The 23886-nt window shown below is 40.9% G+C and overlaps 1 protein-coding gene across 8 annotated transcripts in view; it reads right to left on the reverse strand.

The window, feature by feature from the left end:
• Window positions 1–23886, reverse strand: part of LOC102552595 (uncharacterized) — a 41989-nt gene that overhangs the window by 5381 nt on the left and 12722 nt on the right. For 2 of the 8 annotated variants that reach the window (XR_015620472.1, XR_015620475.1), the window contains exons 2-3: window positions 12813–12928; window positions 12036–12137 (exon numbers count right to left, since the gene is read on the reverse strand). Coding sequence is in view for 1 of the 8 variants with exons in the window: in XM_087551543.1 (XP_087407669.1) it covers window positions 12036–12124; window positions 12813–12928 (205 nt within the window). In the remaining 7 variants the exon portion in view is untranslated. Of the gene's footprint in view, window positions 1–3127; window positions 3286–4922; window positions 5016–8857; window positions 9077–12035; window positions 12138–12812; window positions 12929–16907; window positions 16984–23886 lie in introns of those variants that run through there. The other 6 variants (XR_015620473.1, XM_087551543.1, XR_015620474.1 and 3 more) reach the window with 5 other exon arrangements.

Consider the following 23886-nt stretch of genomic DNA (forward strand, 5'->3'; position numbering starts at 1 on the left):
TCAGGAACAGATAAACCATTTAAACAACCCCATAACTCTTAAAGAAATAGAAGCAGTCGTTAATGATCTCCCAAGCAAAAAGAGCCCAGGTCCAGATGTATTCAGTGCAGAATTATTTCAGACCTTCATAGAAGACCTCATACCAATAATATCCAAACTATTCCACAAAATTGAAACAGATGGAGTGCTACCGAATTCCTTCTATGAAGTCACAATTACTCTTATACCTAAACCACACAAAGACCCAACAAAGAAAGAGAACTTCAGACCAATTTCCCTTATGAATATCGACGCAAAAATACTCAATAAAATTCTGGCAAACCGAACCCAAGAGGATATCAAACAATCATCCATCATGATCAAGTAGGCTTCATCCCAGGCATGCAGGGATGGTTTAATATACAGAAAACCATCAATGTAATCCACTATATAAACAAACCGAAAGAACAAAACCACATGATCATTTCATTAGATGCTGAGAAAGCATTTGACAAAATTCAACACCCCTTCATGATAAAAGTCCTAGAAGGAATGGGAATTCAAGTCCCATACCTAATCATACTAAAAGCTATATACAGCAAACCAGTCACTAACATTAAACTAAATGGAGAGAAACTTGAAGCAATCCCACTAAAATCAGGGACTAGACAAGGCTGCCCACTCTCTCCCTACTTAGTCAATATAGTTCTTGAAGTTCTAGCCAGAGCAATCAGACAACAAAAGGAGATCAAAGGGATACAGATTGGAAAAGAAGTCAAAATATCACTATTTGCAGATGATATGATAGTATATTTAAGTGATCCCAAAAGTTCCACCAGAGAACTACTAAAGCTGATAAACAACTTCAGCAAAGTGGCTGGGTATAAATTTAACTCAAATAAATCAGTAACCTTCCTCTATACAAAAGAGAAACAAGCCGAGAAAGAAATTAGGGAAACGACACCCTTCATAATAGTCTCAAATAATATAAAATACCTCGGTGTGACTTTTAACAAGCAAGTGAAAGATCTGTATGATAAGAACTTCAAGCCTCTGAAGAAAGAAATTGAAGAAGACCTCAGAAGATGGAAAGATCTCCCATGCTCATGGATTGGAAGGATTAATATAATAAAAATGGCCATTGTACCAAAAGCAATGTCCAGATTCAATGTAATGCCCATCAAAATACCAATCTAATTCTTCAGAGATTTAGATAGAACAATTTCCAAATTCATCTGGAATAACAAAAAACCCAGAATAGCTAAAACAATACTCAACAATAAAAGGACTTCAGAGGGAATCACTATCCCTGAACTCAAGCAGTATTACAGAGCAATAGTGATAAAAACTGCATGGTATTGGTACAGAGACAGACAGATAGACCAATGGAATAGAATTGAAGACCCAGAAATGAACCCACACACCTATGGTCACTTGATTTTTGACAAAGGAGCCAAAACCATCCAATGGAAAAAAGATAGCATTTTTAGCAAATAGTGCTGGTTCAACTGGAGATCAACATGTAGAAGAATGCAGATCGATCCATGCTTATCACCCTGTACAAAGCTTAAGTCCAAGTGGATCAAGGTCCTCCACATCAAACCAAATACACTCAAACTAATAGAAGAAAAAGTGGGGTAGAATCTCGAACACATAGGCACTGGAGAAAATTTCCTGAACAAAACACCAATGCTTATGTTCTAAGATCCAGAATGGACAAATGGGATCTCATAAAACTGCAAAGCTTTTGTAAGGTGAAGGACACTGTTGTTAGGACAAAACAGCAACCAACAGATTGGGAAAAGATCTTTACAAATCCTACAACTCATAAAGGACTTATATCCAAAATATACAAAGGACTCAAGAAGTTAGACCGCAGGGAAACAAATAACCCTATTAAAAATGGGATTCAGAGGTAAACAAAGAATTCACAGCTGAGGAATGCTGAATGGCTGAGAAACACCTAAAGAAATGTTCAACATCTTTAGTCATAAGGGAAATGCAAATCAAAACAACCCTGAGATTTCACCTCACACCAGTGAGAATGGCTAAGATCAAAAACTCAGGTGACAGCAGATGCTGGCGAGGATGTGGAGAAAGAGGAACACTCCTCCATTGTTGGTGGGATTGCAGAGTGGTACAACCATTCTGGAAATCAGTCTGGAGGTTCCTCAGAAAATTGGACATTGAGCTGCCTGAGGATCCAGCTATACCTCTCTTGGGCATATACCCAAAAGATGCCCCAACATATAAAAAAGACACGTGCTCCACTATGTTCATCGCAGCCTTATTTATAATAGCCAGAAACTGGAAAGAACCCAGATGCCCTTCAACAGAGGAATGGATACAGAAAATGTGGTACATCTACACAATGGAATATTACTCAGCTATCAAAAACAACGACTATATGAAATTCGTAGGCAAATGGTTGGAACTGGAAAATATCATCCTGAGTGAGGTAACCCAATCATAGAAAGACATACATGGTATGCACTCATTGATAAGTGGCTATTAGCCCAAATGCTTGAATTACCCTAGATGCACAGAACACATGAAACTCAAGGCGGATGATCAAAATGTGAATGCTTCACTCCTTCTTTAAATGAGGAACAAGAATACCCTTGGGATGAAATAGGGAGGTAAAGTTTAGAGCAGAGGCAGAAGGAACACCCATTCAGAGCCTGCCCCACATGTGGCCCATACATATACAGCCACCCAATTAGACAAGATGGATGAAGCAAAGAAGTGCAAAAGATAAAATAACATCAAATATCTGTTTGATAAATAAGCTGTGCTTTATTAGTATAATGGAACATTATTCACATAAAAATAGCACGTCGAAATATAATACAACTAGGAGGAACCTCAAAGTATGTTCCATAAAATAACCCTCTGCAAAAGACATAAATTATCAGATACCTTTTACATTTTATATACAGAATAAGACACCCCCAAACATAGAAAATGTCCGGAAGGTTATCAGCAGTCAGGAGGAGAAAGGAAAAAAGTTGACAACCCATAGGGAGCGTGTTCTGGGTTCTGACAGTTCAGAACTAGAGAAAAGAGGAGATTCTCTCAGCTTGTGAACAGGCTCAACACTGTGAATGGTGCACTAAAAAGGGTAAACCTGCTTTTACGTGAATTTTACCTGAAGGCTAACAGATTACAGAACCCTTCTTGCTCAGCTCTGTCTAGCAGGTGCTAACAAGATTCAGAAGGCCTCATTTGAACGGAGAAGTATCCCTTCTTAGATAAAGCTTGTTCAGCATAGAATGAGTCCAGCATAGAATCTCAGGCCTCTATAACCTAGACAATGGGTGCACACATATAGTCAGGACCGGAAGGCAAATCAGAAAGATTTGATGTTTAAAGTTTTGCTTGGCTACTTGGTAAAGTTACAACACAAACAAAAAAAAATATGGGAGCCAGGTGCCCTGACACAAATCTGTAATGTCGTCACTCAGAAGACTGAAGCAAGAAGATTGCCTGGACCAGGATGAGGTACATGAAGTGCCTGAGGCACACACAGGCAAAGGCTAAAAATGAAAAACAAAATCCCCTGGGTTTTACATCCTAACAGAGTGAGCTGTGATGGTTTACAAACAAATAGAGCTTAAAGAGCCTGGACCCCAAATGGTCAGTCTCACAGAGGACAATTGCTGTTACATGACTTGCTGCCTATCAAAATGTGAACTGCTTACCTTCGTTTTCTCAAACACAAACACCAAGGGCATACTAATCAATGCAAGGTCCCTTCTCTTAACTGCACTACAAGTGCCCCCACTGTTTGCTGAGGTGCAATTTTCACAGAATCAGCCTGCTGTATTTCTGTCTCCAGTGTCTATTTTTCATTAAATTTTTATGCTAATTCTGGTCTGGCAAATTCTTTTATCCCCGCACCAGGAACTGGTCATTCCCAACATGACACAATTTTGTGAGCAACAAACTTAGTGCTTGAGAGGGGAGCATCAATCTTACATCCTCAATGAGCCTGGCCCTACCAAGTAGCCCTGGAATCTGAAGAATCATCACAAACCTGTCATATTAATGAACTCTCAGTCCTTTCTATGGTTCTCTTTAACCCACTTTAAAAATCATCCTCCAACTGCTTTTGTCACCACTCATACACATGGCCAAGTCTAATGATCAATTCCAAGTCTGCTCATCAAAAACATATCTGTGTGAGGTTTGGAGACCTCCTATCTTCCCTTCTGTTGTGTCTGGTGGGGGGTATGTTTTAGTTGGGCTTATTTATTAGTTTGTCTGATTGACATTTTTTAGGTGGGTTATCACTCAAGACTATGCAGGGATTTACTATAATCCCACTATTGACTAGTAATCAAATCTGCCTTTAAATATGCAGCCATCTAACTTCCTGTGCATCCTCATCCTTGTGGTTACAGGTGAGAGACAGCAGTCTTGTCTTGGTTCCTTCTTCAAGGAATATTTTCTTCAGTGGCTTCCAGGACAACAAATTCTCCTGACCTCATTTCACCCCTCAGGATGTTTTCTCACTATCTCTGTTTGGTTGTTTTCTTGTTGGTCACTCAAACTGCAGAAGCTATGGTGTCCCCACTTCTGCCATAGTCACTCCTGGGGTGACTTTACCTTATGACAAGACAGGACATTAAATTAGCAAGAGTGCAGGCACTCTGAATTATAGTTCCCACATGTGCAATTAATTCTGTATCACCTCTTAAGTTTTTTGAAAACAGCATCAGATTTACAGTATCCAAAACAAGGTGTGCCTTACATGTCTTCACATGTCAGTAATCTCAACCCCTCAGAAGTGGGACATAAGATTCTTAATTCAAAATCTGCATGGACTCCACATTGAGCTTGGTAAACTTTGTATAATCCTGCACGTTGGAAAGCAGGAAAATCAGGAGACCAAGGTTACTGTTGGGACCCTGAACTTGTGATTTCTATAATGCAGTACTCACAAGGTGAAGGCAAAAGGATCACTGGGGATTTGAAGCTGACCTGGACTACGTAGTGAGTACCAACACAGCCCCATCTACAGAGTGAAGGAGATTCTGTATTAATATAAAATAACAAAGGAAGAAAAAAAACAAAGGAAAATGAATATGTATCCTTGGCTACATATCAAGATGAAGGACAAAATGTAATATATGAGACACTATCTTCAAAAATCAAATTAATCAGGCATAGTATTCATGATTTTAATCCCAGTACTTAAGATGCAGAAGAAAGAAGGTCAGGAGTTTACCTGGAAAACTGTAGGTTACTATGGGCAATGGGATTAAAAAAGGCAATAGGCAAGGTTGGCATGGTACTTCTGCTGCCAAGAGTCAGGACCTCAGTTCAATCCCTGAGACCCATATAGGGGAATAAAAGGAATGCATTCCAAAAAATTGTTATCAGACTTCTATATTCTCCTTCTCTCTCTCTCTCTCTCTCTCTCTCTCTCTCTCTCTCTCTCTTTCTCTCTCTCTCTCTCTCTCTCTCTCTCTCTCTCTCTCTCACACACACACACACACACTCAAATTTAAAAGTCCAAACTAACACAATCGACAACTGAACAATAATAAAGGATCTTAATTTAAGTAGGGTCAAATGCTGAATCATATTTTAGTTTTGCCTATGACAGGGTCTGGCAATGTCTTCAGATTGGCCTAGCTTGAACCCACGATCTTCCTACTTCTGCATCGCCAGTGCTGGGATGACTGGCTTGTGACAATTTGTTTTGTTTAAAAGAATATTCTCTCTCTCTCTCTCTCTCTCTCTCTCTCTCTCTCTCTCTTTTTCTCTCTGTCTTTGCATGTGTTCATCTCCCTCCCACTGTCCATCACTCTCTCTCTCCCACTCCCCCCTCTCTTTTTCTCTCTTGCTCCCTCTCCCACTCTGTTTCTCTGTCCTTCCTTCCATTCCAGTACCTTGTTCCTCCCTCCCTCCCCCTCTCTCCCCTCTTATATACACACAAAATGTACTCCTCAGATGTGCTCATCCTCCAAACTAAACATCTTGGTATAAAGAAAACTTTCCCTTCTATTTGTCCAAGCCCCAAACTGTGGTGTGATCTCGAACTCCTTTGTCTGTCAGGCCATATCTAAACCCACGATATCACCCTCAATTATGTAAACGTTCCGCCACTTCTCCACACCTCATGTTACCCCACAGCTGCTATCATTGTGACACTGTCACACATTAGTGACAGCTGTGAGCCACAGGTATCTCTGGTGTTTAATGTCTGTAATTTACTCTCAGCTCCTGTGACATCCAAAGTTCATTCTCAACAGAGCAATTAAAACAAAATGGACACTGTTAGGACAAGACAGAAAGGTATCATGCCTTTAATCATAATGTCTGATCCCCTGGGATCTTTCTCCTTCATTTCTATTGTCCATGGACCTTCCTTGGCCCTGATCTCTCTTCACTTTATCACAATAGGAAAGAAAACTAGGTGTAGGATGAAATCAGAGGGTAACAGAACAGACCAATGAGCTGAATCTTAAACTGGGAACCTTTCAAATATTTTTAAAGAAACTTTTGTAGCTAATAAATCCAGTCCCATCAAGGTCCTGAGGAAAATACATGTCATTTCTGTTGATAAGCAGCCTACAATCCTTGTAATCTTTATGACTCTGTTCCTCAATCCCTTTCATTCTAATAACAGCCACAGTTTTGTTTCACTAACCACTTGAAGGGTGTGCATGACCGTCTCATGTCACAAACAGGAAGAATCATTCACTTCCTTTTAAATTTTAGGGGTTGGGGATTTGGCTCAGTGGTAGAGCGCTTGCCTAGCAAGCACAAGGCCCTGGGTTCGGTCCCCAGCTCCAAAAAAAAGAACCAAAAAAAATGTAAAATTTTAACTAAGTACATATTATTACTTATGGGTCTCCCCATGTAGCTCTGGCTGATCTGGAACTCGCCATATAGATCATGCCAGTATCAAATTACAGACATCCTCCTTCTTTCTCTCCTGATTATTGGAGAATTACTTCCATAAACTAGTTCTCTACAGGATCTATCTACCACAATAGCTCAGGACAATTCTTTACGTGTGTAAAGTAGGCACAGTCTGCAACACACCTCCTAACAAGTTCCTTGTCCAATTCCAAGTCCTTACACTAGTCTTAAAATCCACAACATGTGTTTACCCTCTCTTCCTTTGTTCCCTGTGCTCCTGTTACGCTGATCTGGACACTGATATACCAGGTTTAGGGCCTGTGCACCTGTTGCCCCTTTGACTACACATCCACATGGTATCTTCCCTCATCCACTTCAGCTCTGTTCATGACTCAGTTGTCACTTTCTGGGTGAATTTTGTCCTAATTAGCTACAAACACAAGCTCACACCTCAGGCTCTATCTTCTTACAGGTATATAGTCTGTCTCCAGGGCACATTTCACAATTTGATATGTTGCCAGGGCCCTGCCATGACATTCAGGTACTGAGGTGAGATGCAGCATCAGAAGCTGGTTCCTCTGTCAAATCAACCCTCTCTTGTTATTCTGGAGCCAAAAGCTGGTAGTTTCTGTCAATTGACTCCAGCTGATGGCAGTAGGAGATTAAGGAAAAAACCTTAGTTACTTGGAGTCTTTACTCCTTACTTACCTTTTCATGAGCTAGAGAAAAAGAAAAAGTCACAAATACACACACACATATACACACACACTCACACACACACATGCATACACATGCAAACACACACACACACACACACACACACACACACACACACACACACACACACACACACATTTGGTAGAAGAAGCAAAGCCTGAACAGCCATGCTTTCTTTTTATCTCTGAGTTTTCTTATACCATTTTAGACAAAAGTTCATTGTGAAATTACATCACAGAAAAAAATGGTACACAAAACAGCATTAGAGAAGGATGTAGATAGTAATTACAAAGCAGTGTTTCATTCTATAAACTATTTATAATTTCCAAGCAATAGTTTTATGTGACCTTGCTTTATCATACTGTAAACTCATGACCTCATCCTTGGACCAGACTTAGAATGAATAATTTTACTTGGTCATCTGTGCCAAGCCTATTTCTCTTAGTGTAATTTATGAAAGCTCATTGTGCTCCTTATTATGTAGCCCTTACTTACTTTTCTATGAGGAGGGAACACATTCTGTTCTTGATTCTAACTTATTATATCTTGCTGGCAAAATAACTAAAACCTTTTCCTCATAATTTCTTCCTAAAATTATTTGAGCCAAATTTAAACTCTATAAAGTCATTAATATATCTAAACCACATTGTTATATGTAAGTTCATCTTCATATAGATTGGTAGAAAATATGCCAAGTAGGGTGGGCTGATGCTCAGGAATCATTAGGCCATGTAATAATGGCAGAAATGGCTTATCAGCAACAAGAAACAATCCTGGGGTGAAGTCTCTAGTGTCCTTGCCTCCCAGGGCACACCCATCCAAGCCATCTCCAAAAACTCACTTGCTTGCATAACCTTTGCTAAATGTCTTCTGTCAGCATGTTTCCTTGTTTCTTTATATTATGTTTTTCACTGGAAAGAATAGTTTTATAAGTGTGAAGAATTCAGTCAATTCACACTGAGGTGTAGTGAGTGCTGTAAGGTAACTGTGTGGAGGAATGAACACCTGGGTGTGCTGCCCAGCACTTCAAGGACATGCTGGTCTGACAGCGAGCTGCTGGAGGCTGAAGCCACCTCAGCTAGGATTTTCACATGCAGCATAAAGCCCAGTAGTGCACAGTTTGCCCTAAGAGCTCTCTAAAGACAAGGCATTGCCTTCTCTCCAATGCAGATCAGCAGATCTGGTTGAATCCCAAATACTTGCTTTTACAACTCTTTCTTTACAGATGTGAACCCAGATGGGAATGGCAGAGGGTCACCTGCCCTGTGCCCATCTACTGATCACTTACCTTGTCAGGACAAGCACACCAGATGTAGCTGGGGCGTTTCTGGCTGTAGGTCTGACTCCCTAATGATCTGGCATCACAACACCAGAACAGAAGAGAGACAGATAGGATCCACCAGGATACAGGTAACATCATCTTAGCTCAGTGACAACAAGTGGCTGCATCTCTGGCTGGCAATCAGGGTATCTTGCAATAACTCAGATGACCACACCCCTGTCTGGTGACACAGACTGAGCATTCCCTGCTGCAAAACCACTGCGCTGTGTTTATTCAGTGCGTATCTTAGACCAGAACCTGCTCTTTCAGACTTTAACAGATCTTATGCAATGCTCCCATTGTATACATTGAAGACATTGAGATAAAAATGTTAGTGTCTTGAAAGAATTGAATGCTGGCTCCTTTCTCAGCTGTGTCTTAGGAGGGAAGGTCTGTTTCTTTTTTGACAACTGTGTCACAGTTGGAGTGATTTTTATTCCATTAGTTTGTACCCCTCTGAATAGAAGAACTGAAAATTTGCCCCTGGTCCTTTTATCACAGTAACCAGTTATAATAGCTGCTGCATTGGCATCATGTGAAATCTTATTAAAAACAGCTCCTGCCAACCCACTCCAGACAATCATATGTCCCTCATTCTCCAACAAACAAAAACAACCTACAGCTCACAGATTCTAGAAACCTCAGATGACTGAGAGGTGACTAGATGGTCCCCTTTGTGAAGCATAACTTCAACCTCTCTCTCCCCTCCTCCATCTCTGTCTGTCTGTATGTCTGTCTGTCCCTCCATCTTCTTCTTTCTTCTCCTTCTCACCCTCTCCTTGTGCTTGTGTGTATGTTGTGTGTCTATCTTTCTGTGACTTTAGATGGTCTGAAAGTGACAATATAGACAGGTAACCACAAATAAAGACCCATCTGCACTAGCCTCCTGTGAGCTTGGATTAGCACTACACTTGGCTTTTCATCTGACAATTTTAAACACCTTATATTTTGTCTACTTCTCAACTCTGAACTGGGCTCTGGTCTTCAGCCTTATGCTGAGTCCATGTGTTTTCCTCAGTTTCTTTGCCCTCTGACTTGCAACCCACTGCAGCAACCAATGCCTTTAAATACACTCCACCAGGTGGACTATCTGGAACAACTCCATGGGCTGGATAGCTCTCATTGCCTGCCTCATGCTTCTCTCAAATCCTGATAGTTTCTCCTCAGTCTTGACAACCAGCTCTTTTGTCAGGCAAATTGCTCGCAGGCTTCTGACTGCTGGTCTGTCAGTTGACCCAAATCTAAAATTCCAGAGCTTTCCCTACTCTCCAGTCTGACAGGGTATTCTCTACAATGAGACTCCACCTAACTCACTTATTCCCAGTACATGTTCTGTCTCTGACCTCCATATAGGCTTTGAACTTCCCTCAACTTTCATTCCTTGTTCTTTTTTCACCCAGGGTCTGCATATTGTGGCCCTCTTACAGCTCATTTATTTTTCTGTATCATTCCTGTCACTACCAGCTTCAGAGAAGTTAAGTACTTAGAACCTCTACACAGTTGTCTGGAATCCACTCCACTTCTTTTCTAGGAGCCTCTCTTGCACAGACTGTCCTCTCCTCTGAATCCCTACTCTGCAACTCATCCTCCTTTTAGAACAGAGGCAGAAGGAACACTCATTCAGAGCCTGCCCCACATGTGGCCCATACATATACAGCCACCAAACTAGATAAGATGGATGAAGCAAAGAAGTGCAGGCTGACAGGAACCAGATGTAGATCTGTCCTGAGAGACACAGCCAGAATACAGCAAATACACAGGTGAATGCCATCATTAAACCACTGAGCTGAGAACGGGACCCCCGTTGAAGGAATCTTAGAAAGGACTGAAAGAGCTTGAAGGAGCTTGAGACCTCATATGAACAACAATGTCAACCATCCAGAGCTTCCAGGGACTAAGCCACTACCCAAAGACTATACATGGACTGACCCTGGGCTCCAACCTCATAGGTAGCAATGAATAGCCTAGTGAGAGCACCAGTGGAAGCGGAAGCCCTTGGTCCTGCCAAGACTGAACACCCAGTGAACGTGATTGTTGTGGGGAGGGCGGTAATGGGGGGAGGATGGGGAGGGGAACACCCATGGAGAAGGAGACGGGGAGGGGCTAGGGGGATGCTGGCCCAGAAACCGGGAAGGGGAATAACAATTGAAATGTAAGTAAGAAATACCCATGTTAATAAAGATGAAAAAAATTGAAGATATAAAAAAAAAGCCTCTCCTTCAAAATCTTTATGAAAAAATCTTGTCTCAGCTGAGTGTGGTGGTGCACATCTTTAATCTCACCACTTTGGAGACAGAAGTAGGTAGATCTCTGAGTTCTAGGTCAGCATGGTCTACAGTGAGTGCGAGGACAATCAGGGTTAAAATGAGTAACCCTCAAAACAAAAAAAATAATGAAAAAGTTATGCCTTGGGGGCATAGCTCAATGGTATAGTGCTTGCATAGCATGTATGAGGCCCTGGTTTTAATTGTCAGCCCTAAATATAGTCGCAGGAATGCAATACCATCTTCTGTCCTGTGCTGGTATGAGGCATACCTGTAGTACACTTTACATATGTACAGACAAAACACTCCTACACATCAAAATAGACAAATGTTCATAACAAAACAGCAACATCATGCACAATGAAAACACCTTAATATTTAAACAAGTCTCTGGAACAAACAACATCAAAACAACAACAAAAAGGCTGGGCATGGTGTGTGGTCCCATATTTCCAAGAGGTTTTCACCTAGGCAATAAACCTCAGCCTCTGGAACCTTGGCTCATTAACAATCTTTTCTTTTTTTTTCTCTCAATTTTTAATATACAAATATCACATGCAGCACTTGAATTTAAACAACCGACTTTTCATTGAAGATATTCATCCTATTCTTAGCAGCTCAGAGTGATTTCCTCCCTTTATACAGCTAGACAAACAGCTAAGTTCCAGCTGGGTGTGAATTTCTGGTGACATGCCTCTACATATGTAAGTCCCTATATTAATATGTGCTTTCACAGCTTATAGCAAAGAGTTTATGTGGCGAAGAATCTCTCAATTCTATGAAGCCTGAAAGAACCAGAAACCCCCTCTGTTTCCAGACTGAAGGCTCTTCCCTTTCAAATCACCACCATGGCTGTCTGTGATCACGATGCTTTAGCTCACCTCCTAATGTCCGTCCTGTTCACCAAGCCTGTAGTATCTTTAGAAGCAGGATGGTGGGATGAATCTTGCAGATTTTGAGGAAGAGCAATCTGGGCAGGAAAACTGAGAAAATTATGGGATTCTTTACAGAATGTTAATGAGATACCATGAGCTTCTTTTCCTTCTGTTATTTTTTTAATATCCCACTTATTGCCCCACTCCTGGTCCCTCCCCCACAGGATCTCTCACCCCATGCACCCTCCCCTTTTGCTCAGAGAAGGTGTGCCCCTACCCCACAACATCAGGTCTCTGAAGGATTAGGCATATCTTCTCCCACTGAGGCCAGGCAAGGCAGCCATGTTGGGGAACAAAGTCCACAGACAGACAACAGCTTTAGGGACAGCCCTCACTTCAGTTGTTTTGGGACCCACAAGGAGACCGAACTGCACATTGGCTACATATGTGCCAGGAAGCTTCGTAGATACCATGTAGACTTTTTGATTGGTGTTTGAGTTTCTGAGAGCTCCTAACGGTCACTATGTTGGTCTTCCTGTGAGATTCCTGTCCCCTTCAGTGCCTTCAATCGTTCCCTGAACTCTTCCATAGGGGTGCCCACCTGACCTTATGCAAGAGCTGGGTTGATTCCAATCCTCGCTGTTATGAATAAAGCTGCTATGGACATAGTGGAGCATGTGTCCTTATGATTTGCTGGAGTGTCTTTTGGGTAGAACTATTTCTAATTTTCTGAGAAACCAACAGATTGATTTCCAGTGTGGTTGTACAAATTTGTAAACCTACCAGTGGTGTTCTCTTCCTTAATACTCTCTCCAGCATGTGCTGTTGTTTGAGTTTTTTTATCTTAGCCATTCTGATTGGTGTGAGAAGGAATGTCGATGTCATTCCATTAATCCCACCTGTGGAAAATAAAAACATTGCTACAATTTAAAGGCAAATTTGAAGCAAATTTTCTTTAAATACTGCCCAGGTCTTCATCTGGGTACCCATAAAATGGCCAGAAGACACAATTTACAGGGGCTTGAAATGCACACTCCACATTTCCCAACAGGTCTAATCATGGCCAAGCTTACATCTTGACTTATTCCCTGCCTAGTACTTTTCACCTACATCCAATGAAGGGCAATTTTAGAGTCTACTGAATTTCCAGCTTATGAAATTCTCATTCACATGTGATCAAGCCCGTCCAGTGCAGATGAGTCAAACAAAAAGGACAAGTGGGAATATACTTGTAACTTCAAACAGGACTCTTAGCCTTCAAGGTATATTTTCACTCTGTGGTTTCTTCTTTCTCTCCTTTTTCCCCTTTCTTTTTCCTTCCTTCCTTCCTTTCTTCCTTCTGTCTTTCCTTCTTTCCTTCTTTTGTTCTTCCTGATACAACATCTTGCTATATTGGTCATGAATTGCTTCATTTTGGTCATGAATTGCTACATTATTTTCTTGTTTCCACCATCTGACTGCTTCCATTATAGAGGTGCAGCAAAGGCCTGGGCAGGGTAACGGTTTCTTTTTCAATTAATAATTTTCATTTTTATTTTATGTGGGGTGATTTGCTGGCCTGTATATTTATACATCACATAGAAAAACAAGTATCCAAGGAGCGTAAAATCTGTCTGAACTTCAGGGACAATTCTGAGTCTCTATTCTGGTGCTGGGAAATGAACCTGGGTGTTTAGCAATGCCTGTCAGGGGTCTTAACTTATGAGCCATCTCCCCAGCCCTAAACCAATGAGAGTGCTTTGAACTCAAGGTTGAGATCAGTATGTGTCCTTAACCAGTAAACCATCTCCCTAGCTCTTAAATTTATTTATTTATTGCCTATATATATGTACACACATGTATATATATATATATACATACATATACATATGTGTGTGTTCACACCATATTTTGCTGTGTCCCGCTCTGTTCCCCTCTGTTTGTTCTGGAAGTTATGTTTCTATGTTATGAAGGAACCCAGTGTAGACTTCATTAAGGGTCTAAGATAAGCAACTACCATCAGGGAAGGCAGTTCTACCTTCCTCCATGCTAGTAAACAGAACCACTCTCTGCTCTGGCTGGTCCCATTGTGTTTTACAGAATAAGTAACTATACATCCCTGTCTGGCCTAAACTCAGAGATTCACCTGATTCTGCCTTCAAGTGCTTGTACCCGAGGCCTGAGCTACCATAACTGGCAGATAGTGCATCATTTTACATGAAATGTTTCATGTGTCCATATCATTTTATCCTGTGTTTTAAAGTTATGTTTCCATAAGAGACAAGGTGGCAGATGCCTGCAATTCTCAAATTGGGAGGGAGAGCCAGGAAGATTGCAACAAGTTCCAGATGACTTTGATTCGTATAGATATTTCCAGACCAGCTAGGACTATACAACGAGATTCTATGTTTTAAAAATTAAAGTACTGAAGGAATACTGAAGACATGGTTCAGCATTTAAAAGTATTAGGTGCTCTTCCAAAAGACCCAGGTTCAACATGGTGGATCATATCTGTATGTAATTTCTGTTCCAGGGGATCTGATACCCTTTTATGGCTTCTATGGGCATCAGGTACCCAAATGGTACCAGGGAAATGCTTTCAGGGAAAGCACCCATACAGAGTAAGTAAGTAAGAAAGTAAGTAAGTAAATAAATAAATAAATTAGATAGATTATAGGTGGATAGATAGATGATAGATAGATAGATAGATAGATAGATAGATAGATAGATAGTTACGCTGATCTAACAAAGCGCTGAGATAGTTCCATCATTTAGGTGCATGATTTACAAGTACTAGGGCCAGCATTTGATCCCCAGAACCCAAGCAAAATTTCTAGGCATGGTTGTGAGTGCTTATGCTAGCACTGAGAAGGTAGAGACAGGAAGATCCCTGAGGATCTCTGACCAACCAGCCCAAAATTTCTGGCTATTTTAGGCCAATGTGAGACCTTGCTTCAAAAAGTATGTGGAGGCCTCCTGGATAACAACATCTGAGGGTATTTTATACCTTCAAATGCACAGAGAGGGGAGAGAGGGGGAGGGAGGTGAGGGAGAGGGGAAAGTGGGGGAAGGGTAGAGGGGGAGGAGGAGAGGAGGAGACAGAAAGACAGAGATGGGGGCATGTTGCTATGTATTCTTGCTGTAAAAATACAAATCATGCAGCAATTTATAAAGTAAAAGCTGAGCTGCTTATGTTGGCCCAGGCCTACAATCACAACACTTTCAAGGCAGAGGCAGGAGGGAATAAATATTCAAGTCATCCACATAGAGTTCCAGGGCAACCTGGGCTACTGAGACCTATTCAGTTCCTTTCTCTCATCTTATTTGTGAGACACAGATTGCCAAGAATCTTGAAATACTCTGATTTAATTAGACTCTCTGGCCATGAACCCCCAGGGATCCCCTTGTTTTGTCCCCTCAGAACAAAACATTATGCCTGTTCCTACACCTGTGGGTGTGGGCATCCAACTTAGGTTCACATGCTTATGCAGCAAGCACTTTACTCACTAAATATCTCACTAGCCCAAAACTGTTTTTTTTCTTTTTGTTGCTATTGTTTTAATTTTAAAAATGATTTCTTTATTTGATTTTTACATATGTGCATGTTTGCCTAAATGAATGTACACAACCTTGACACCTGCTAAGCCAGTAGGGCACGTTGAATCCCCTGGAACAGAGGTTATGAATGGGTGTAGATTCTGGCATCCAAGGCTTCTGGAAAACCAATGAGTATGCTTAACAAATTAACCATCTCTTATCCTATGTCTTTATCACATTTTATTTATTTACTTTGCTTGTTTGTGTGTGTGTGTGTGTGTGTGTGTGTGTGTGTGTGTGTGTGTGCATATATATGGGCATATATATTCATGGTAGGGATATTTTATGGGATTCACTTAAATGAAATTTATATCCAACATAACTCGAACACCATGTTAATGTGGATGATAAAATGTTACTATAATCAAGACACTACTGATTTATCATAACCAGGAGCAGACATGGGAGCATAACTGTGGCCCTGAAGAAAAATTGCATAGCTATGTAAAAGATGAGAGCACAAAGTGAGGGAGAAACGGGGTAGGCTGTAAAATTGTTCAATTTTATTTTGACATAATTGGTTGAGCAAGGGAATTTTCAACAATCAGAATAGGAATGGATTCCGAGGCCTAGGAACTTGAGCTTAGATTGACAATTCCAGTAGGATGGAAAAGTTGTCCTTGAGATGTCTCCACTCAGACACCTGTTCCCTTAAAAGTCATCCCTGAGATACCTGAATTCATACAACTGTTTCCATACAACAGAAACTGTTCAGCTATTAGAAAGTCCTCAGCTTCCCTAGGGCCTGGGACCTTGAATTTAGTTTCACCCTCTGATGAAGTGGAGTGTGAAAATTAAAAGGTATACGTTTCTTTTGTTTATTCCCAACACTCTCCATCACTACCTGAATCAAGTCTTTGATGTTACAATTCCTATCTATTATATAAGGGATTCTATTTTGCCCTCAAAACCATAAGTTTGATAGTATTAATGCTATCTTGAATAAAACATGGAATGAAGATTATCATGCAAGGGTCATGAAGCACAATTAGGAAAGTAAAAAATAAGTGCCCAGTTAAACTGGTGATGAAAGTGGTATGTCAGTCAGCATTATGGGTAGCTATTTCTCCCTTATGCCATGGAGTTTTCTTGTGACTTCTTATTTCATTCTTGTCAGTGGAACAATGGATAATGTAATCTCTTCTGTAACTATATCTAGGGCACTTCTACAAGTCCCCTGGCAAGCTGAAATGGCTAGTCAAAGACAAGGCAATAGGGCATTTATCAGAAGCATCAGATTAACAGATATAGCTGAAAGACAGGGAGCAATCACATTTACATCAACTATCAAGAAGTTCAAACCTCGGGGTTGGGGATTTAGCTCAGCGGTAGAGCGCTTGCCTAGCTAGTGCAAGGCCCTGGGTTCGGTCCCCAGCTCCTAAAAAAAAAAAAAAAAGAAGTTCAAACCTCAACAATTTGCCATCCTCAAGTGATAGCTGAATACAGTCTCTCAGCCCACTAAAAATATGTTGAGACAAATATAGATTAAGGACAGTATTAAAATATCCTAATAATTGGGGAAGATGAAGAATCCTAAAAAAAAGGGAGAAATTCCCATAGTCAGGAACAGGTGGTTATCTGGAGTCCATTTTACCAGTGGCAGGTGGATTCAAGTCATTCTCTGAAGGTTATATGCTTCTTTTAAATTTTATAAAAGGAGAGAAATTCTGGGTATGTTAGTATAACCACTATTTGTAATCTGTACTGAAACCCAAATAGACTCATAATTTTGTGTTATAATCAAAACTTGGAAAATGGTTTGGGGTTAAAGCATGGATAGATGCTCTTTAAAAGTGAGCCAAGAGAAGAAAGGAGCCTTCCATGGAGTAGAACAGACGAACATTCATTTGACCTTGATTTTCAGTATGACTATAAGCCATGAAAGCATGGCTATTTCCATCTATCTAGAAGACTGAATTTATATAGATTTAGCATAATAAGAAATACTTGCTCTCTGCTCCCAGACCCCGTGGGAAAGAGACCTCACCGCCTGGTCAGGTGGGCACTCCTGAGGCTGCAGAGCGGAAGAGACCACCAACACTGCCCACCCCTGCCCACATCCCTGGCCCAAGAGGCAACTGTATAAGGCCTCTGGGCTCCCGTGGGGGAGGGCCCAGGAGCGGCAGGACCCCTGCCTGAGACACCGCCGGAACCTGAAGGAAACAGACCGGATAAACAGTTCTCTGCACCCAAATCCCGTGGGAGGGAGAGCTAAACCTTCAGAGAGGCAGACAAGCCTGGGAAACCAGAAGAGACTGCTCTCTGTACATACATCTCGGACGCCAGAGGAAAATACCAAAGGCCATCTGGAACCCTGGTGCACTGAAGCTCCCGGAAGGGGCGGCACAGGTCTTCCTGGTTGCTGCTGCTGCAGAGAGCCCGTGGGCAGCACCCCACGAGCGAACTTGAGCCTCGGGACCACAGGTAAGACCAACTTTTCTGCTGCAAGAAAGCTGCCTGGTGAACTCAAGATACAGGCTCACAGGAACAGCTGAAGACCTGTAGAGAGGAAAAACTACACGCCCGAAAGCAGAACACTCTGTCCCCATAACTGACTGAAAGAGAGGAAAACAGGTCTACAGCACTCCTGACACACAGGCTTATAGGACAGTCTAGCCACTGTCAGAAATAGCAGAACAAAGTAACACTAGAGATAATCTGATGGCGAGAGGCAAGCGCAGGAACCCAAGCAACAGAAACCAAGACTACATGGCACCATCGGAGCCCAATTCTCCCACCAAAACAAACATGGAATATCCAAACACACCAGAAAAGCAAGATCTAGTTTCAAAATCATATTTGATCATGATGCTGGAGGACTTCAAGAAAGACGTGAAGAACTCCGTTAGGGAAACACAGGAAAACATTAATAAACAAGTAGAAGCCTACAGAGAGGAATCGCAAAAATCCCTGAAAGAATTGCAAAAATCCCTGAAAGAATTCCAGGAAAACACAATCAAACAGTTGAAGGAATTAAAAATGGAAATAGAAGCAATCAAGAAAGAACACATGGAAACAACCCTGGATATAGAAAACCAAAAGAAGAGACAAGGAGCTGTAGATACAAGCTTCACCAACAGAATACAAGAGATGGAAGAGAGAATCTCGGGAGCAGAAGATTCCATAGAAATCATTGACTCAACTGTCAAAGATAATGTAAAGCAGAAAAAGCTACTGGTCCAAAACGTACAGGAAATCCAGGACTCAATGAGAAGATCAAACCTAAGGATAATAGGTATAGAAGAGAGTGAAGACTCCCAGCTCAAAGGACCAGTAAATATCTTCAACAAAATCATAGAAGAAAACTTCCCTAACCTAAAAAAAGAGATACCCATAGACATACAAGAAGCCTACAGAACTCCAAATAGATTGGACCAGAAAAGAAACACCTCCCGTCACATAATTGTCAAAACACCAAACGCACAAAATAAAGAAAGAATATTAAAAGCAGCAAGGGAAAAAGGTCAAGTAACATATAAAGGCAGACCTATCAGAATCACACCAGACTTCTCGCCAGAAACTATGAAGGCCAGAAGATCCTGGACTGATGTCATACAGACCCTAAGAGAACACAAATGCCAGCCCAGGTTACTGTATCCTGCAAAACTCTCAATTAACATAGATGGAGAAACCAAGATATTCCATGACAAAACCAAATTTACACAATATCTTTCTACAAATCCAGCACTACAAAGGATAATAAATGGTAAAGCCCAACATAAGGAGGCAAGCTATACCCTAGAAGAAGCAAGAAACTAATCGTCTTGGCAACAAAACAAAGAGAATGAAAGCACACAAACATAACCTCACATCCAAATATGAATATAACAGGAAGCAATAATCACTATTCCTTAATATCTCTCAACATCAATGGCCTCAACTCCACAATAAAAAGACATAGATTAACAAACTGGATACACAACGAGGACCCTGCATTCTGCTGCCTACAGGAAACACACCTCAGAGACAAAGACAGACATTACCTCAGAGTGAAAGGCTGGAAAACAATTTTCCAAGCAAATGGTCAGAAGAAGCAAGCTGGAGTAGCCATTCTAATATCAAATAAAATCAATTTTCAATTAAAAGTAATCAAAAAAGATAAGGAAGGACACTTCATATTCATCAAAGGAAAAATCCACCAAGATGAACTCTCAATCCTAAATATCTATGCCCCAAATACAAGGGCACCTACATATGTAAAAGAAACCTTACTAAAGCTCAAAACACACATTGCACCTCACACAATAATAGTGGGAGATTTCAACACCCCACTCTCATCAATGGACAGATCATGGAAACAGAAATTAAACAGAGATGTAGACAGACTAAGAGAAGTCATGAGCCAAATGGACTTAACGGATATTTATAGAACATTCTATCCTAAAGCAAAAGGATATACCTTCTTCTCAGCTCCTCATGGTACTTTCTCCAAAACTGACCATATAGTTGGTCAAAAAACGGGCCTCAACAGGTACAGAAAGATAGAAATAATCCCATGCGTGCTATCGGACCACCACGGCCTAAAACTGGTCTTCAATAACAATCAAGGAAGAATGCCCACATATACTTGGAAATTGAACAATGCTCTACTCAATGATAACCTGGTCAAGGAAGAAATAAAGAAAGAAATTAAAAACTTTTTAGAATTTAATGAAAATGAAGGTACAACATACCCAAACTTATGGGACACAATGAAAGCTGTGCTAAGAGGAAAACTCATAGCGCTGAGTGCCTGCAGAAAGAAACAGGAAAGAGCATATGTCAGCAGCTTGACAGCACACCTAAAAGCTCTAGAACAAAAAGAAGCAAATACACGCAGGAGGAGTAGAAGGCAGGAAATAATCAAACTCAGAGCTGAAATCAACCAAGTAGAAACAAAAAGGACCATAGAAAGAATCAACAGAACCAAAAGTTGGTTCTTTGAGAAAATCAACAAGATAGATAAACCCTTAGCCAGACTAACGAGAGGACACAGAGAATGCGTCCAAATTAACAAAATCAGAAATGAAAAGGGAGACATAACTACAGATTCAGAGGAAATTCAAAAAAATCATCAGATCTTACTATAAAAACCTATATTCAACAAAACTTGAAAATCTGCAGGAAATAGACAATTTCCTAGACAGATACCAGGTACCGAAGTTAAATCAGGAACAGATAAACCAGTTAAACAACCCCATAACTCCTAAGGAAATAGAAGCAGTCATTAAAGGTCTCCCAACCAAAAAGAGACCAGGTCCAGACGGGTTAAGTGCAGAATTCTATCAAACCTTCATAGAAGACCTCATACCAATATTATCCAAACTATTCCACAAAATTGAAACAGATGGATCACTACCGAATACCTTCTACGAAGCCACAATTACTCTTATACCTAAACCACACAAAGACACAACAAAGAAAGAGAACTTCAGACCAATTTCCCTTATGAATATCGACGCAAAAATACTTAACAAAATTCTGGCAAACCAAATCCAAGAGCACATCAAAACAATCATCCACCATGACCAAGTAGGCTTCATCCCAGGCATGCAGGGATGGTTTAATATACGGAAAACCATCAACGTGATCCATTATATAAACAAACTGAAAGAATAAAACCACATGATCATTTCATTAGATGCTGAGAAAGCAGTTGACAAAATTCAACACCCCTTCATGATAAAAGTCCTGGAAAGAATAGGAATTCAAGGCCCATACCTGAACATAGTAAAAGCCATATACAGCAAACCAGTTGCTAACATTAAACTAAATGGAGAGAAACTTGAAGCAATCCCACTAAAATCAGGGACTAGACAAGGCTGCCCACTCTCTCCCTACTTATTCAATATAGTTCTTGAAGTTCTAGCCAGAGCAATCAGACAACAAAAGGAGGTCAAGGGGATACAGATGGGAAAAGAAGAAGTCAAAATATCACTATTTGCAGATGATATGATAGTATATTTAAGTGATCCCAAAAGTTCCACCAGAGAACTACTAAAGCTGATAAACAACTTCAGCAAAGTGGCTGGGTATAAAATTAACTCAAATAAATCAGTTGCCTTCCTCTATACAAAAGAGAAACAAGCCGAGAAAGAAATTAGGGAAACGACACCCTTCATAATAGACCCAAATAATATAAAGTACCTCGGTGTGACTTTAACCAAGCAAGTAAAAGATCTGTACAATAAGAACTTCAAGACACTAAAGAAGGAAATTGAAGAAGACCTCAGAAGATGGAAAGATCTCCCATGCTCATGGATTGGCAGGATTAATATAGTAAAAATGGCCATTTTACCAAAAGCAATCTACAGATTCAATGCAATCCCCATCAAAATACCAATCCAATTCTTCAAAGAGTTAGACAGAACAATTTGCAAATTCATCTGGAATAACAAAAAACCCAGGACAGTAAAGCTATCCTCAACAATAAAAGGTCTTCAGGGGGAATCACTATCCCTGAACTCAAGCAGTATTATAGAGCAATAGTGATAAAAACTGCATGGTATTGGTACAGAGACAGACAGATAGACCAATGGAATAGAATTGAAGACCCAGAAATGAACCCACACACCTATGGTCACTTGATTTTTGACAAAGGAGCCAAAACCATCCAATGGAAAAAAGATAGCATTTTCAGCAAATGGTGCTGGTTCAACTGGAGGTCAACATGTAGAAGAATGCAGATCGATCCATGCTTATCACCCTGTACAAAGCTTAAGTCCAAGTGGATCAAGGACCTCCACATCAAACCAGACACACTCAAACTTATAGAAGAAAAACTAGGGAAGCATCTGGAAAACATGGGCACTGGAAAAAATTTCCTAAACAAACCACCAATGGCTTACGCTCTAAGATCAAGAATCGACAAATGGGATCTCATAAAACTGCAAAGCTTCTGTAAGGCAAAGGACACTGTGTTTAGGACAAAACGGCAACCAACAGATTGGGAAAAGATCTTTACCAATCCTACAACAGATAGAGGCCTAATATCCAAAATATACAAAGAACTCAAGAAGTTAGACCGCAGGGAAACAAATAACCCTATTAAAAAATGGGGTTCAGAGCTAAACAAAGAATTCACAGCTGAGGAATGCCGAATGGCTGAGAAACACCTAAAGAAATGTTCAACATCTTTAGTCATAAGGGAAATGCAAATCAAAACAACCCTGAGATTTCACCTCACACCAGTGAGAATGGCTAAGATCAAAAACTCAGGGGACAACAGATGCTGGCGAGGATGTGGAGAAAGAGGAACACTCCTCCATTGTTGGTGGGATTGCAAACTGGTACAACCATTCTGGAAATCAGTCTGGAGGATCCTCAGAAAATAGGACATTGAACTGCCTGAGGATCCAGCTATACCTCTCTTGGGCATATACCCAAAAGATGCCCCAACATATAAAAAAGACACGTGCTCCACTATGTTCATTGCAGCCTTATTTATAATAGCCAGAAGCTGGAAAGAACCCAGATACCCTTCAACAGAGGAATGGATACAGAAAATGTGGTACATCTACACAATGGAATATTACTCAGCTATCAAAAACAACGACTTTATGAAATTCGTAGGCAAATGGTTGGAACTGGAAAACATCATCCTGAGTGAGCTAACCCAATCACAGAAAGACATACATGGTATGCACTCATTGATAAATGGCTATTAGCCCAAATGCTTGAATTACCCTAGATGCCTAGAACAAATGAAACTCAAGACGGATGATCAAAATGTGAATGCTTCACTCCTTCTTTAAAAGGGGAACAAGAATACCCTTGGCAGGGAAGAGAGAGGCAAAGATTAAAACAGAGACTGAAGGAACACCCATTCAGAGTCTGCCCCACATGTGGCCCATACATATACAGCCACCCAATTAGACAAGATGGATGAAGCAAAGAAGTGCAGGCCGACAGGAGCCGGATGTAGATCCCTCCTGAGAGACACAGCCAGAATACAGCAAATACAGAGGCGAATGCCAGCAGCAAACCACTGAACTGAGAATAGGACCCCCGTTGAAGGAATCAGAGAAAGAACTGGAAGAGCTTGAAGGGGCTCGAGACCCCATATGTACAACAATGCCAAGCAACCAGAGCTTCCAGGGTCTAAGCCACTACCTAAAGACTATACATGGACTGACCCTGGACTCTGACCTCATAGGTAGCAATGAATATCCTAGTAAGAGCACCAGCAGAAGGGGAAGCCCTGGGTCCTGCTAAGACTGAACCCCCAGTGAACTAGACTGGTGGGGGGAGGGCGGCAATGGGGGGAGGGTTGGGAGGGGAACACCCATAAGGAAGGGGAGGG

The sequence above is a fragment of the Rattus norvegicus genome, chromosome 5 (genome assembly GCF_021556685.1).
Source record: "Rattus norvegicus strain SHRSP/BbbUtx chromosome 5, alternate assembly SHRSP_T2T, whole genome shotgun sequence".
NCBI classification, from domain to species: domain Eukaryota; kingdom Metazoa; phylum Chordata; class Mammalia; order Rodentia; family Muridae; genus Rattus; species Rattus norvegicus.